At 47.3% G+C, this 16,231-nt stretch overlaps 1 protein-coding gene across 3 annotated transcripts in view; it reads left to right on the top strand.

The window, feature by feature from the left end:
- MTMR14 (myotubularin related protein 14) overlaps positions 1-16,231 on the top strand; it is a 31,070-nt gene that overhangs the window by 8,208 nt on the left and 6,631 nt on the right. For 2 of the 3 annotated variants that reach the window (XM_086846014.1, XM_086846015.1), the window contains exons 8-17: positions 2,361-2,431; positions 3,029-3,103; positions 5,394-5,460; positions 6,428-6,513; positions 6,752-6,828; positions 7,071-7,107; positions 8,564-8,634; positions 9,259-9,308; positions 9,517-9,655; positions 12,361-12,537. In XM_086846014.1, the coding sequence (XP_086702140.1) occupies positions 2,361-2,431; positions 3,029-3,103; positions 5,394-5,460; positions 6,428-6,513; positions 6,752-6,828; positions 7,071-7,107; positions 8,564-8,634; positions 9,259-9,308; positions 9,517-9,655; positions 12,361-12,537 (850 nt within the window). Of the gene's footprint in view, positions 1-2,360; positions 2,432-3,028; positions 3,104-5,393; positions 5,461-6,427; positions 6,514-6,751; positions 6,829-7,070; positions 7,108-8,563; positions 8,635-9,258; positions 9,309-9,516; positions 9,656-12,360; positions 12,538-12,988; positions 13,440-16,231 lie in introns of those variants that run through there. The other variant, XM_086846016.1, reaches the window with a different exon arrangement.

Here is a 16,231-nt window from a genome sequence, read left to right as displayed (position 1 = left end):
TCTAGTCTAGTGTTTCAGAGCTCCACTGTAAGAAATCCTGAGTGCTTGCAGAATAGTTCACCTGAGCCTGCAGTGTACAACAGAGGCAGCCCTTTGCAGCCTGTCTCCCTGGCTATATCCATCCCTGTGCCTAGCAACCGCTGCTGGGTCACTTGCACTCTTACAGATGAACTGAATATTCCTGCCTGCCTGCTGATGTCAGGATTGGCGACAGGATCAGATGCGAGGCTGCTGTGCTTGAGGTCTGTCTGCAGACTCTTCTTTCTCCCTAGTGCACAAAGAAAGGAAGAGGAGAAAAAACCAAAACCCAGCAAAACTGGTGGATGATCCAGAGCCAGACTTTTCTTTGACTGCTAGTTGTTACTCTTAAACATTTTTTTAAAGGTGTATTTCCTTTTATACAGAAATTAGTGACAATAGAGAAGCTGCATGAAGATTTTTATCGAGTTTGCCATGCAGGTTGCTAAAGTGTGCAGAAATAAGAGTATTATTGATTTTTGTAGTACATAGCAGAGGTATATGTTGCTGCTGCACACATTACCAGACTTGGAACATGAGAAAGACTGTGTACATAGGTCTTCTGTAGGGCTGTAAGGAATGAGGAAGTGACTCTATAGAGTTAAGCTGCAGAGTTGTTTCTGTATGGGGATCTGCATATGGTAAGCAATATTATTCAGTGATGGTCCTTCCTCTTCTGCCCTCTGGGACAGCTGCTTTCTTTTAGCAGCTCTTCATTGCCACGCTAGAGATAAACCTTATAAAACTGCAAATACTCCCTGCAGATGTTGCCTGATTTCAGCAGTGCTGGTCCATGGGGGAATGTTGTCATTCTGTTAAATCTAAGGCATACACATCTAAGGATCAGCAACCCCTCTAGTGACTGGCCAAATGCCATGATACATTCTTATTAATGTTTCCAGGGTTGTACTGAAAGAATTTCTGTTTCATAATTTGTTTTTGAAGTTATTCTGAGATCCTGTTGCCTTAGGTGAGCAAGGCAGTGTCCAAACAGTCATAGAATTGTTTTGGTTGGAAAATACCTTTAAGATCATCGAGTCCAATTGTCAACTCAGCACTGCCCAGTCCCCTACTAAACTGTGTGCCTGAGTGCCACATCTACCTGTCTTTTAAATATCTCCAGGGCTGGTGACTCTTCTCCTTGCTGAGGGTACAGTTGTTCCCCTCATCCAGATCATCAATAAAGGTATTAAATAGGCCTGGCCCCAGTACAAACACCAACTGGATTTAACTCCATTCACCACCACTCTTTGGGCTCAGCCATCGAGACAGATTTTACCAAGGAAAGAGTAAGAACTGCCTGGAGTGAAAGACTTGAGTTAAAATGGGGTATCTGTTGAATCTTTTAGTGTTTGTGGATGCCAACACTTATGCCATAATCCCCCATTCTTTGCATGAAGTCATTGTTTAATTGGAGTTAAATCTCAACTGACAGACTGTGTCCTGACTGTATATTTGAGGATTAGTCCTATCCTTGCACAAAGATTCTTTACTTGGTTTTTGGGTTTTTTTTCCATTGAAGTTACTTGTGACTTGTGGGGTGGGAATCTCTCTCCATGTCCGGTGCCTGGCCCAGGGGTGTCTGGGTGGTGTGGGCACTGTGGCACTGCTGAGGTGTACACAGCACACTGGGAGAGGTGTTTTGTGTAGCCTGCAGTCAGCCGCAGTGCTAATGGTGCTGCTCAGCTGTGACTAAGTGACTGCAGCTTGCAGCGGAGACTTCAAATAGTTGTTTGAGAAGACCTGAGCCAAAGGACACACTTCTGGAGGGGAAGCCTTAGGGGACAGCTTTGAAGTGGTTACATGGTTACTCCTTCCTTCAGGTGGGGTAAATCCTATGTTTGAAAGAGAAGACTTAAATGTAAGAGAAATCACAGCCACCTCTGACAGCCCTTTCTTGTTACCTGCTGCAGATGCCCTGTGAAAGTTGGCTTTCCCTGGGGCTCTGCCAAGACCATTTGGTGGTTCCTTCTCACTCAGCATGTCAAGCTGATGCCTTAGATCTGTGCAAAAGTCCATGGTCCTGCAAAACATAGCTCTTTGGTGAAACCTTTTGTTCAGGAAAAAATTAAATCAGTCCCTCAGGCTCCCCATTTGCTGTATTTGGAGTTTGCCCTTTGCTGTGTGAGTGTCTGTACTGCTAAGTGCCCTGGGTTGTTGTTGCTGGAGGCCATGCTGCACAGTGTACTGAGGATTGCTGCTCTTCTCTTCTCACAGGCAGCAGTTTTGATTGGTTTGGATTTCTGAAGCCTGGGGCTGCCAGCACTCCCAGTCCCACAGGGCACTTCACTTGTTAGATACCAGTTAGCTGAATCCTTGTTCATTATCTCCTTTTCTTTCAGGCTGTGAATTTTTTAAGGACTACAAAGACCGGGATTATACAGCTGAAGGTCTCATATTTAACTGGAAACAGGTACATGGATGTTACAAAATGGAGAGCCTTGTGTTTTAGTGGGCTTAAGTCTTGCCTCCCTGTTCCTCAGTGATGGTGTGTATGTCATGTGCCTATTTCTGATCACAAGGAGGAAATCAACAGGACAAACAAAACAGATAGGAAACGTACTAAATTATTGATTGTAAAATTCATATGTGAAATAGATGAACCGTTGTCCTGAAGTGCAGGATGCTTGACCTCTCATGGAAAGTATGGATTGCTTCCAATTTTGAATTCTGACCTCATTGATAGCCTTGGTTCTCAGTTCTTTCTTCATATTCTGTCTCCAGCTGAGGGGTGGTTGGGTGGGGCAGTCTTACAGATATTCAGAGACTAACATGCCCAGTTAGTTTCATTGTTGGGAACACATAAAAACTCCTCTTGTCCATTAGTCCTTCCAAAAGTCTGAGTTTATTCTTACATCTTCAGGATTTTGCATTCAAAGATGCTTTGCTGAGATGTTTTCTTCTCATGCACCATTTGGCATTTTTTGATTTGTTTGTTTTTTTTTTTCTGGAACTCACTCTCTTCAAGTCATGGCTTTTATCTGACCAACTGTGTTTGGCTTTTTTACAGGACTATGTAGATGCTCCATTAAGTATCCCAGTCTCTCTGACCCAATCTCTGAATATTGATTGGAGCGAGTACCAGGTGAGCAAAGTGGATGTCTCTGTGGGAGGTCAGGGATGTATTCAGGAAGGATCAGGAGAGATTTGAAGTCTTACTTTCTCCTACTGCTGTAATCTGGCTCATTTCATAGCATCCCAGTGGGGGCGAGGCTGCTTGACAGCTCAGAACAGCAGTGGAAATCCTGTACCCGAAAGCTCCATGGCTTGCTGTGCCCTCAGGCAGCTGCCTGTAAACTCAAACCTTATTCTGTAGCTTTTGAAAATTTGCAATCCATCAAGGAGATAGGTTGCTAACAAAGGGAAGGAACAAGACAGGAAACAGAAAGCAGTATTACCTGTTCACAGTCTGGGCCTGCCCTGGGCAGCCTGCCTTGGCTGTGGGAAATCTTGACAGAGGTCAACCTTCTCCTCTGTGAGCAGAGCCAAGGGACTGGGCATCTTCTTCATGGGCGTGCAAGGTGCCTTCTTATGGGAGAGGAGCAGAGAATCATAACTGACCATGGCAGGTTTCCACTCCTTATTATGGACAGCATGGCAAACAGTAATTGAAGTCTTCTGTTTGCTCAAGCTTCAGAGTCTACCTTTGCTCACACCAGGGAGTATCACCTTATACTACTGATTAGTATGTTCCATTTCACACATCAGTGGGTCTACCAGGTTTTGTTGGGATGGACTGTGCTGAAGCATGTCACATTACTGTGCTCTGTGGCTGGAAGCACCACAGAACCAGCAGAGCTCCCTGTTTGTTGTCAGTGATGTAAGTACTGTTTAAGTGCTAACACATGCAGAATCACAGAAAAGTTGAAGCAGAACTAATAGAACTACAGCTTGTGTATGGCTAGAAACTCGTTCACTAGAATACTGAGCAGTCAGTATTTTAAAAAGGATATTAAAAATTGAAGAGAGTGTAATAAATAGATGCAGAAATTATTTGAGGTCCGGAGAACATGTTTCACTCAAAACTGAAGTTCTCAGTCTGTTTAGCTAATCACTAACATGATGGAGGGTTGACTTGATTAATGTGTAAGTACATTTGTAGGGAGAAAATAGTAATTCTAAAGCACTCTTCAATCTGGGGAAAAAGAAGAGCTGCATAGGAAGCAATATCTGCATCTGAAATCAGATCTTCAGATGAGGAAAATCAGTATTGCATGTTATTTTTGAGGATAATCTGCTGGAACATGCTGCCAGAGGAGTAATGAGCTGTCACCCCTATTTGAGATACTTCTCTGGGCAAAGATGTTGCCAAGTGCAAGCTTCAGGCTTTACGTGGGGCAACTGAAGAAAACTTGCTTGTTTGTGGTATAGAGAGATCAGACTGGATAATTGGATGATGCCTTCTGAAATAAGCAGAAGATGGATTGAATTGGGCAGATAAAAGGTTTTGTAATTATGTGTTTTTCTGCTGCAGGCTGACTGTGTTCCCCGTTTTCCTACTGTTTTGTGGCTCGGCAGGCTTCGTGGCTGAGCAATATGTTCTTTGTCTGACACTAGGCTTCAGTGTGGTTACACACAGATGTGCACACATGCAAGCACACGGCGAGGGTTCTGTTGTTTGTGGTCACATGTCACTTGTATCACTAACACTTCTGCGTGAAATGTGTCCCACTCTGCTTTTTCCTTGCCAGTGTTATCTTATTTCCCTTGAGCTAGTCCTGATTCTGATCAAACCATTGAAATTCTCTGAACCTGCTTGTGACACGATGGTCAAGTGACAAGCTTGGGCTTGTTCTGATGTCCTGTAGTACTGGAGTTCTCTGAGTTCAGAGCCCTTCTGTAGTTCTTGGGAGTTACTGAAGAAGTCCAGTGCCTGTCTGGAGGCTGGTTGAGGGTCAGCCCTCTGCCAGCAGCCTGCTGGGGACATTTTCAGGGACCACAGAGTTTGAGCAAAGTGCTTGGGTTGTGGGAACAGGCCGCTGGCCTTGGCCTGCACGTCCCATTGTGCTGCTGGTGTTGCACACATGGCTGGAATGTGGCTCAACCACTTGGAAAAGTGCACGTGTGCAGAACTGGGTCAGTGCTCTGCAGGTGTTTGCTGCCTCTCTAAGCTGCCTCTCTTGGAGCTCTGGGGCTGCAAGCCAGGAAGACAGTAGAGATGGCATTTTATTGTTTTATTTTCCTACCTGGTACCTTGTCCTAGAGTGCCTTTTGCAGAGGGTGGGGAGATTGATACAAAGGAGAAGTCTGTCACTTTGAGGAATGGCCATGTGGTTATTTCTGCTTTGCTGCTATTCTGGATAGAACAGCTCTGAACTGCAGAGCAGCCTTTTGCTGTGGGCAGACCCTTACCATCAACATTCCTCTTTCTGCAGAGCTGGGACCTTGTACAACAGACACAGAACTACCTGAAGCTACTGATCTCCATTATCAATAGTGATGGTAAGGCAAACTCCTTGCTCCCAGCAGTGTAACTGGAGCAGTCCCTGTCCCTGGAAGAACAGCTGATGGTATTAGTGTGACTGTGGATCAACTCTCAATACAGAAGTCACTTTTAATTCTCTCCCTTCAAAACAGGGTAATGGTCCTACCATCTCAGAACTCCAGCTGTCCTCTTAGAGAGGGACTTACTAATTCCTTGAAAACCCTTTCTTCCTGAACACGAAGGGACATCTGAAAACTTAGCCTATTGTTTTACTACTTTAAACCTGAAGAGAAGGAACATTGTGTCTTTGCTTTTTGACTCTTGCTCTTGTTTTGCTGGTTACCTGTGTTTTGTCTCCTCAACAGAGGATCTCATTTGGTACCTGTTTAAGAGCCCCTTCCACCCTCTTTCATCAAGAACACCCCAACTCTTTGAAGAGTGTCTGTTGCCCTGTGTGGTCTCATTCCCTCTGGGCACTGTGACCTAGTACTGATGGATGGAGCCGTGGCTGGCTCTGACAGCATGGCCAGCTATACTCTCCTGCAGTACCTGTGGGTTTTCTGTAGGGTGTAGGATTTGTGCCTTTTGTGTGCTCATTGTGCAGCAGGAAAGTTAGTGAGACTGAAAAAATGTTCAGTTGGGGCTGTTTTCTCACCATTGTAGGAATAGATTGTCATAGTGGGTTACAGCTGGGTAGGTGTATGTTCAGGGTAGTAAAGTGATGTTCATATCTAATCACTATATGTCCTGAGCAGCTGTCAGGACCAGGACAGCACATCAGCTGGTGCTGCTGACAACCCAGGACACTCTGAGCAATTTGTTGGCTGCTGTATTTAAGACAGAATGTTCTGGCTGAGCTCTGCTCTTGAGCCTGGGCTGTGGGTACAGAGAGTAGCTTGTCTCTACAGATTTGCCATAAAAAAAAAGTCATTGCTCTCATTGCAATATTCCTTTTTTTCCTTCTCCTTCCTACCTCTGAAACAGATGACAGCGGGCTCCTGGTGCACTGTATATCCGGCTGGGATCGAACGCCTCTCTTCATCTCCTTATTGCGCCTCTCCTTATGGGCTGTAAGTACCTGGCTGACCTCCTCTGTTTCTGGGGCTGATTGCTTGGAGGGTGACTGACTATCACCCAGAAGTGGTGGTGGAGCTGTTAATGTTCCTAACATTCCTTTGGAGGTGCTGTCACAGGCAGGTAGAGGAAGATGGGCACAGAGGAAGACTGTGATGGTTTTCAGCAGATCATGAATTCCCAAGTTTTAGTCCCCAGGGCTGCTGCCTGAAGGCTGTGTCATTTTCTTTGCAGGATGGGCTGATCCACACATCCCTGGAGCCAGCTGAGATTCTCTACCTGACAGTGGCCTATGACTGGTTTCTCTTTGGGTAGGCATGATAAGTTTTACTTGCATGTGCATCCCTGTGCAACAGGGGAGAAGCCTTGAGGGGTCATCTTTGATGTTTGTTCACAGCCAAGGGCTGATGTTTGAGCAGTTCCCAGTGAGCTGGGACAAGAAGGGTTGGTACCTTTTTCTTACCTAAGGGCTCAGGTATCTGGCTGTTCTTGACAGCTTGTACTCTTCTGCTGATTCTGGCATGTGACTGAGCTTCCTTTGCTCTCTTTCCAGGCACATGTTAGTTGATCGACTCAGTAAAGGAGAGGAGGTGAGTGTTGAGTCTGGGGCACTGGCTGAGCACTGCTTTGTGTTCTCAGGATATCTGTTTATGGTAGCAGCATTCACTGCCTACTCGTGGTAGTATCAGTGTTGTGGCTGGGCTCTAAAAAGATTGTTCAGGTGCTGGAAATACGAGGTAAGAGCCTTGCCCTGTCACTTTGTGATGTATAAGTTGTGGAGTTACTTCTCTCTCAGGCTGCAGTTTTGTTGGGGGGTGTCACTCCTGCCAGTTTCTCTCCTGTGCCGTTAGTGTTCAGACCCCACATCAAAGGGTGCTAGGACTTGCTGTTCAGCTCAGCAGTGAAAAGGATGCTTAAGGTGTGTGACTCCTTGAAAATAAAGCTGGATAGTCTTGTGTGCTTGTCCTGAGTGCCAGCCCTCCTGCCTGGGTGCTGCAGCTGCATGTGGCTTGCATGTGAACACAGGCTCATGGAGCAGCTTGTGCTGGTTCCAGTGTGTGAATTTGGTGGGATGTGCTTTTGGGTGCACATATGGGTCTGGGATGCACTTAAAATGAGTGGAAGTAATTATCTTCAAAATCTTTCACTGTTTAACAGCAAAAGATTGCTCTGACTATAGTTGCAGTATAGTGCAGTATAATTTCTGAATAGAGAAGAGGTGGGGTGTGTTGCTTACCCTGTTGCTATTCCTCTGCTCCTCAAACTCTCACCTTACTAAGGAATCTCCTGCCTTCAAACAGCAGAGACAGGACCCTGGCCTATTTTTCATCTTTCAGGGGAACAGAATCCCTTGAAAGATTTAGTGTCATTCCTCCTATTCATACCTTTCCTAGAGTTGTACTGGCTCAAGCCTGAGAGCTTTGCTCTGGTGCTTGCTTGGTCATGGGTGGAGTCAGCTGCAGCAGGAGAAGGGGTGCCTGGCTGCCTCTGGCACTCCCTGCTCCCCACTTCTCCTAGGAGAAGGGCACAGCTCTGCATAGGGTGGGTGAGGTGTCAGAAGCACAGTGGGGTGAATGATGCAGAGCAGACTGGGGTGTGGCAGGGCACAGTTTTGGGGCCACAAAATGTAGATAGCTCATGCTTCCAGGTGTGGTACTGGTCTGCTGCTGAGGTGGAGCATGTGGCTCTAACCATGCAAGTCCTGCCGGGTTTGCTGCTTACCTGGGTGTATAAGCAGCTGCTGCCATCTCTGTTCCATTCTGCACCAATGGCATAAGTACCTGCTGTGGGCTTGCAGCGTGTGTACATGAAAAGGAGACTTCTCTTTCCCCTTCCTTTCTGGGCCTTCCCTTGGTAGGGGGCAGGGGGGAAGTTTATATGGAAGAGAAGGCCCAGGATGGGATTGTGGCAGTCCATGGCACACTGGAGGCTGGTAGCTGCAGATTTTTGTTATCTCCTTCCTGCCAGCACCTCTTCACCAAGATAAGAGGCTGCACGGAGCCTCGGGTTCATTCCTGAACCGCTCTTCTCTTTCCCTTTGCTCAGATTTTCTTTTTCTGCTTCAATTTTCTGAAGCACATCACCTCTGAGGAGTTCTCTGCTCTGAAGTCACAGAGGTAAGGAGCCTGTGCTTGCTGCTGCATGGGCTACAGAGCCAGGGAGCTTGTTAGTGCTGCTTCTTTGGGGAAATGGAAGCCCTGGTGTCCTGGCCCAGTTTTCTTTAATTTATTCTGCACTCTGAAGGCTGCAAAACGGGGCCGAGGCTTGTGAGGTGCTACGTTGTGCTCTGAAAAACTGTCCATGCTGAAATGTGCTCTCTGCTTAACAACTGTCCGTGGCTGCTTTAGCACGGATGAACACAGAGATGTGTGCCCTGGCTCAAGCAGGCTGCACAGCAAGCTCCATCAGGCACTGGTGGGGACAGAGGGGTGGCTGTTTTTTTATGGACTGCCCAGCATAAACCCTTCTTATTTCAGGAGGGACAGAAAGAAGCAAAGCCCACCCTAGATGCCCTGAATAAGCACATCATGTGCAGTGTTGGCTGTTACCAGCTTCTCAAAGCACAGGGAGTTTGGGTTGGGATTGTTAGGATGTGCACACTGGCCCATCCTCTCCCCTCTGCCTGTGCATAGTTAATTCCCCACTACTCTGATCTGCTGTGTGTTACAGCGACCTGGCTATGGCCAGCCTCCACACTGCCTTGAAGAGTGCCTGAGGTAACTTTGTCTTTCCTTCCCCAGAAGGAAGAGTTTGCCACCTGGCTTCACCCTGGAAGAGATCTGCATGCTCAGTGAGTGCTGCTGTCAAGCATCAGTGCCCCTGGGTGCTGCTAATGGTTCATTGCTTGTGAGCTCGGGTTCCCAGCTTCAGGATGACCCTCAAATGGATGTGCTGCCTGTGGGGCCTTGCAAGAGCCCAGAGCACAGGGAAGTGTATTGCTTAAAGGGAGAGAAAGAAATCGAGCTGGTCTTCAGGTAGCTCTGTTTTCTTCTCTCTAGAGCAGAAAGACCGAGGCAGTACCACAAGCCTGAGCAGTGACTTTTCCCTGGGTATGGAAAGTTCCCCTGGAGCAGCTGGGAGCTTTACCTATGAAGCAGTGGAGCTGATGCCAGCAGGAGCACAGGCTCAAGCAGCATGGTGAGGAGATAACCACTTAGTGGGCTGAACAAAAGGGGCTGGCTCTGAGCCTGATAGAAAAAATATTTCTGAAATGTCTTGCCCTCCAGCTCTGCTCTCTGTAGCATGGATTCCTTACAGTGGGGGGAGGAATTTGGCTGTCAGAAGCTTTGCTGCAGCTTGTACTCTAGAGCTTCTGCACCAAAAATTTGAGGCCACCCCCTGTGAAAAGGCTGTCAGGCTTCTGCAGGGATGCTCTTAAGTTTGTTCATAGATGAGAGTAAAGCACATTTGTTTCATTTTCACCAGTTTCACTGTTAAACTTCATCCACAAAGGATTTCATTACTTTTAAAAGATAGTTCCAAGCTACCAGAAAAATTACATTTGACAGCAGCCTCCCCAGGGGAAAGTGGAGATGGTTTAGCTGCCCTAAAATGAAGCTTAATCAGAGTTCAGGAAAGGCACTATACACGGAGAGTGTCTGCAGTTAGTGGGAGTTGGGCTGGGTGGCCAAGAATTCCCTGTAAATTTTAGGCCCTCTACCAGCATGAGGCATGTGAACTGAAAGCAGGTTCCTGCCTGCAGCACTGCTCAGAGACATTTCCAGGGGAGAACACAGAGTTTTCAGTACTGCCTCTTAGTAGAGGGTCACACAGGACTTGCCTGGGGATGCAGGTGGCAGTCTGGAAGTGGGGAAGGTGTCTGGCAACTCCGCTACTCTGGGACAGGTGTTGGACTTACTTGTGGAATTTCTGGTGCTGTTTGGGGATTTCAGAGTCTTGCTGTAGGGTTGCCCCTCTCAGTTTAATTTTTCTCTCCTCTCCCTCAGCACATATGAAGAAGCTATTTTATATTGCAATTATTTTAAATTAAATCTGGGTTGTGCTGGAGGCATTTTAAATCCTCTGGGACGGAGCTTGCAGCCATGCTAGTGGCAGCAGCCTTTCTAAAGCACATTGTATATTCAATTTAAAGTGCTGAGAAGGGAAAGGAGACTATCCCTGCAGAATCACAAAATGGAGATGGAGAGTCCCAAACTCTTAGCCAATTGAGCAACACAGAGTCCTGTAACACACAGAGCCTACCTATCCACATCAAAGCAACTTAATCAAATAGAGAACAACTTCTCACTTGCAGGGCTGCAGGGTAGTAAAACTGAAGCATTTATGTTGCTCTGAATGCTCAGGACACACAGACTGCTGCACAGAACCTATGTGTGCTTTTTACAAGATGTGAAATGACCAAAGCATGCTGCAGAAAATAGCTGCACTTGTGTGGATGAGGGCTTGATTTTGCAGTGTGTTGCCAAGCTCTAGGTTGCTTTTGTTTCTGTGGGAGACATCAGGCTGTGTTGGGGCTAGCAGCTGCTCCACAGGGATGGTTTGGGCCATGCTGGGGGACATGAGCTTGGGAAAGGGGAAGGTTGTGAGCCTTGCCATGAGTGCTCAGTGAGGAGACTGGTCACGGATGTTTTACTGCAGGCTGTTGTGGCTCTGTAGTCTGGAGAATACATAGGACTTGCTACAAGCTAGCTGAGCTGGGCTGTGCATAGCATGAAAGGATGTACTTTGTTTTGTAGCCCTGAAAACAGGTGACCTCACAGTCTCTGTGCAGGGAGAGGCATTTGATTTTTAGCTATTCAGACCTGTTTCTGCAGGCTGTACTTGGAGATGTTGGCAGCTATGATAACATGAGATGAATAAAGCTTAAGAGAGGCTGTGGTGTGATGTTTGAGGGTGGACACCCTTCAAGAAATGAAGAGAGGATATCGCACTATACAATGAGCCTGTCTTTAGCTGCACTTGCTGACAGTGCTTGAGATCACAAAGCTGAGATGCTTTTCCATGTTTCAGGAGGAATAACATCTTTTCCCCTTGAGTTTGTTTGCTTCATAATTTTTCTTTTTTACTTTTATACATAGGGAGTTCTTTGTCCAATTCAGTGTGGTTTCGGAAGGGGAGAAATTCTTGGGACTCTTCCAGGGAAAAAACAAAACCAAACAACCGACATAAGAAGGAAAATCTTCTGAACATGGAGCAGCAGTGATGTGAATTAGTCCCAAATGCATGCTTGTTTGACATGTAGTTTGATGGTACCATGAGCTAAGGCCTGATGCAGCAATGGACAGTGAATCATGACTGAGTCTGAAAAAGGAAAGAAGCCAGAGCAGTTTGGGCTGTCAGCATAGACAGAGAGAGAACTGAAGTGTACCTACACCAGGAGTGGCTGTCAGCCGTAAGCACATGGTCAGAAGTGTGGTCAGTGGTGCCCAAAGGGAATTGCTAAAAGGGAAAATAACACTATTGGCGTGTCTCCGTCGCCCTCGGTGCGCACGAACGCCCACCTGGGCTGATAAGCGCTGTGGAGTTGGAGCAGATTGAAATGGTCTTTCCCCGCTGGGAGGCCCCTTGCTCAAGGCATTTTTGCTGCTAGACTAAACAAAGCAATCGCTGTGTGTGTGTGGGCTGATGCATTCTCCCGTCTCTGATTTCCAGGTCACGTGGATGGTGATCTATAAAAGAATGGGCTAAGATGGGTTGAGCTCAGTGTACCCCCTCCCTGAGCGTTTACCCGTGACTCATGGTTCCTTGGGAGGGAGGAGGGCGGGTTCAGTGGAAACAAGAGCTTGTAGCTGCTGGGCTAAACTCCAGGCTGTGGTGGAAAGGCTGCCTAGTTGGAGTACATAGAAAAGTCAGCTTTCTCACCCACGTCCTTTACCCCTTAGGAGGAAGAGCTGTGCATCGTCACCACAAGCCGTGCTCTGGAGCAGAGCACAGCAGTCTGAAGACAGGCTGCCTTCCACAGGGATGGTTGAAGTCAAGTCCTCCAGCTCCTCCTCATCAACCCATTCTGATAACTTCCTGAGGATTGGAAGCAGCCCACTAGAAGTGCCCGGATCCAGGTGAGATGGGACAGAGCAGGGCATTTCTCAGCAAAATGAGTGTCTGGTAAAGGGAGTGCAGGGCTGCACTTGCGTGGCTTTGGAAACACTGGAGCGCCTGTGCTTGTATCTACGAACAAACCTTGGGAGGCCTGTTCTGCTCTAGTCTGACCTTGTCTGAAGTGCTGGCCATTAAACACAGACTCTCCTGCCTGAGCCCCTAGAGGAGCAAGGAACTGTGCTGATAACAGCCAGCTGTCTTATGCCTGTCCTCAGCGCATGCCTCAACTCTGAGCTCTGGTATCTCTGCATCCTGCATGCTTACAGTTCAGAGCACTTTCTCTGTCTAACGCATCCAGCAGGGTTTGAAATGGCTGTGGTGTTTGGGGAAGGAAGCTTTTCAAACCAAACAGACCTCACTCTGCATCTATCCTGTCCCCCTTTTCACCTGGTGACCCTCCTGATAACGCAGGTTGGAAAAAACTGGGTGCTGGTGGCAAGCAGAGGTAGGAATCTGCTGGGGGCAAGCTGCAAGCATCGTGCCAGCACAAAGGATTCTGCCAAGAAGGCTGTGTGTTCCTGCTGGGGAGTGGGGACCCTGGACCTGAGCCTAATCTCACACCATAACAAAGGCACCCTTCTGGAGTCTGACGCGGCAATAGGGCAGAGTCTAGCACTGAGCTGGCCTAGGGAAGAAAGAAAAGAGCCTGTGGAGCAAACACCATGTGTTTAGACCAACATGGAATAAAGAGACTCTGAGATAAGAGGTTGCTATTAACAGTGTCAAATGCTTGTGTAGCCTCTGCAGGTTTTCTGATGAGTCTTTTTCTAGTGATTCTGAGTCAGCCACCAGCCAAATCTGAGTACTTTCTCATCATATGGAAAATAAAATAACAAACAAGTAAAGCATTGAAAATTTATAAGACTTTCTTAACAAGTGTCTCTCAATTCCAGAGAAAAATCCCAGTGTCTGACAGTTTTCATAAATGATGCTAACTGTTCTCCCCAGGGAAAGACATCAATAGGAGGGGTTTGAGTTGTTGCTGGGGCCCACCTCTGAATTTTCTGTAAGATGAAAAGAATCTCCCAAGAAGAGAAGAAAATACTGGAAAGAAAACAGCTTGTCTTGGGAGCTGCTTTGTTTACAATGGTAGTGCCACAATTCCTGTGTGTGGTCCTGTGCCATTCCCAAGGCCTGACAGGCTGTTCAGTGCTTGCTGGTAGCAACCTTGCAGCAGTGCTCAGGAAGAAGCAGCTTGTAATGCTTCAGCCAGACTGCCCTGCAAGAGCAAAGAGGAGAAACAGGAGTGTAGGCAGAAGAGCACCACAGTGAGGGTTAGGGTTGCCTTATCAGACACTGTCATGGGTTGCAGTTTCTGGGTTCTAAGCATGGTATGTTTTCTCCTGGAAGAAATTCTGTCATTCCACTTGGCTTTTGATCTCCCTGCTTCAACTGTGGTAGTCTGAATTGGTCTGGTAGATAACACAGTACCTTCAGTCACCATTTTCTACCCTGAAGGAAACAACGAGTCTCATTTTGGTGGAGGACTGTGATGGAAGGAGGAGGTAAATTCTGTCTCTTTGCCTCCTGAAAAATTGTACTGAGATGGAAAAGCAGGAGCACAGAGACTGATCAGGATGCCAGAAATACCTTTATTCCTGCAGTGATGCTGGCAGGTTAACACCCAGGGCTCTTGAGATGAAGAAACCACTGTACTTGATTTTCCAGTCCTCTGTTCATGTGGCCATAGCAACAAAATACTTTCCTCAACTGCTGCTGCAGTGGTTAAAATGGTTGCTTGTAAAATGCCAGCAGGTATCCTTCAGGTAGTTCAGGCCAACAGCCCAGTCCAGGTGCTGGTATGGAGGGGAGCTCTGGAGAGAGCAGAAAGGCAAGGACTGGGCCTGGGAGCGGGGAACTGAGCTGTCCTAAAAGAAGGGGTCACAAATGCCCAGTAGAAGAAGCCATTAGAAGCCAAGCCCCTCTCCTGGCCAGACAATGTCAACAGGCTGCTGCTGTCACATTACCAGCCTGTCTTGTGAATCTTGCTCTGATCCAGGGGTCCTGGGTACCTGTAAATCCCAGAATAGTTCTTGTTAGGCAAAACACTACAAAGGCAATTCCTGTCAGTCTTTCTAGCTTATTCCAATATGATGGTAAGATCACATCTGCGGAGGACAAACACACAGGAGGATATTGCAGACTATTTGCAGACTAGGACAAGGTGCTGCTTGTTCTACAGAGAGCTCTGAATATGGCACTGTGCCTCAAATTGAACCCCTTACACGTGACGGGGTTGCAGTTTGCAAACCTTTTCCTGTATTTGCATTTGACACTAGCGGTCTTAAGCACCCCATGACACTGCAAAAAAATTCTGTGTCTGTGTCAGGGATTTAGTGTGTGTCTACATAGCACTAATGTGGATTAGCAGCTGGATAATCTTTGGTTGAATGTGCTTTTGCTAAGTCAATTAAGCAAAACCCAAAGTACTGTGATCTAGAGAGTTGCGATCTGGATGAGTTAAATTGCAGAGGATCTACTTTGACCAGCGGTCACAGATGGCTCAGCTGTGGGTCAGGAGGGAGCACAGTGAGAGCAGAGTGGGACAGAGAAGCTGCTGCCCCATTGCTTTGGGTGTTTTGTTGGTAGTGAAAAGACTGTGTATGCACTGTGTCTTGTTCCTTCTCGCTCAGAAGGTGTATGTGCAACGTGACAGCTTGGGGTAGTAACCACAGTAGGAGAGGAATTGTTTACAGGAATTGTTTTCTGTAATTATTGCACGACCATGCCACAAAATGGGCTTGCTGGCTGGCACATGACTATGTGCTGCAATCAGAAATGGTGCTCGCAGAGAACGGGCTGCTCGGGCACTATCCCAGCCTGTAGAGAACTGTCTGGGATTCAGCCAGGGCTCACTGTTCTTGGCAGGGTGCCATACTCCTTGCCAACATTTCCCACGCAAAGGTGGGAAGGGCTGCCCTTTACTCCAGGTTGCCACCAGTCTGTCTGTACGTACAGAACCTACTTAATGCTTTGGTTTGAGGCAAGAGCATATGCTGGCAAATGAGCTGCTTCCCAAATAGTTCTAGGTGTGTGGAAATACGTCAGGTGAGCGGGGGCAGCATGGGGCAGGATGGGAGCCTAGCTGTTGGCACTTGGCATTCATCTCAGTTACGTATTAAGAAAGGGAAGGATCCCTGACTGTTGCTCTGCCTCCAGTATTGACTCTTCTCTGGCAGGCAAGTGAGTGTCCATGTGCTCTGAAATATTCTGTCTTGTACAGCATGTTGCATGAGAAGCATTGACCTAATTAAAAGAAACCATTCCAGGTTAGGAGCTGCCAGTTTATGGGCTGCAAGAGGTCCCTTCTTGTGTGAAGGAACAGCTTGCAGCTCATCTCTGTTTTGCTAATCTAATTTAGTTAATCTTGCACTTTTGAGGGAGTTTCTTCCCACTCGTGGACCCGAAGAGGTGGGTGTGTGAAGCTCACTTGGATTCTTTTTCTGTCTGCCATTAGATATCTGTGGCAGAGACAGCGACTTGAAGACTGGCTGTATCTCATCTCCTCTAACCATGTCAGCTTCCCGGCTGTCCGGCTGCTTCCCAAGACTCAGGGCTGCCCTCACTCCTAGCCAGCCTCTGGCATGGCTGTCATATACTGCAGGCATGCTGTTCTTACAGACTTGGGAACTTTTTCTGGTGTCCCAGCAGTTC

This window comes from Cyanistes caeruleus, chromosome 11 (genome assembly GCF_971803275.1).
Source record: "Cyanistes caeruleus chromosome 11, bCyaCae1.hap1.1, whole genome shotgun sequence".
Lineage (NCBI taxonomy): Eukaryota > Metazoa > Chordata > Aves > Passeriformes > Paridae > Cyanistes > Cyanistes caeruleus.
The sequence above is the reverse complement of the archived record's forward strand: the minus strand, read 5'-3'. Positions and strand labels throughout refer to the sequence as shown.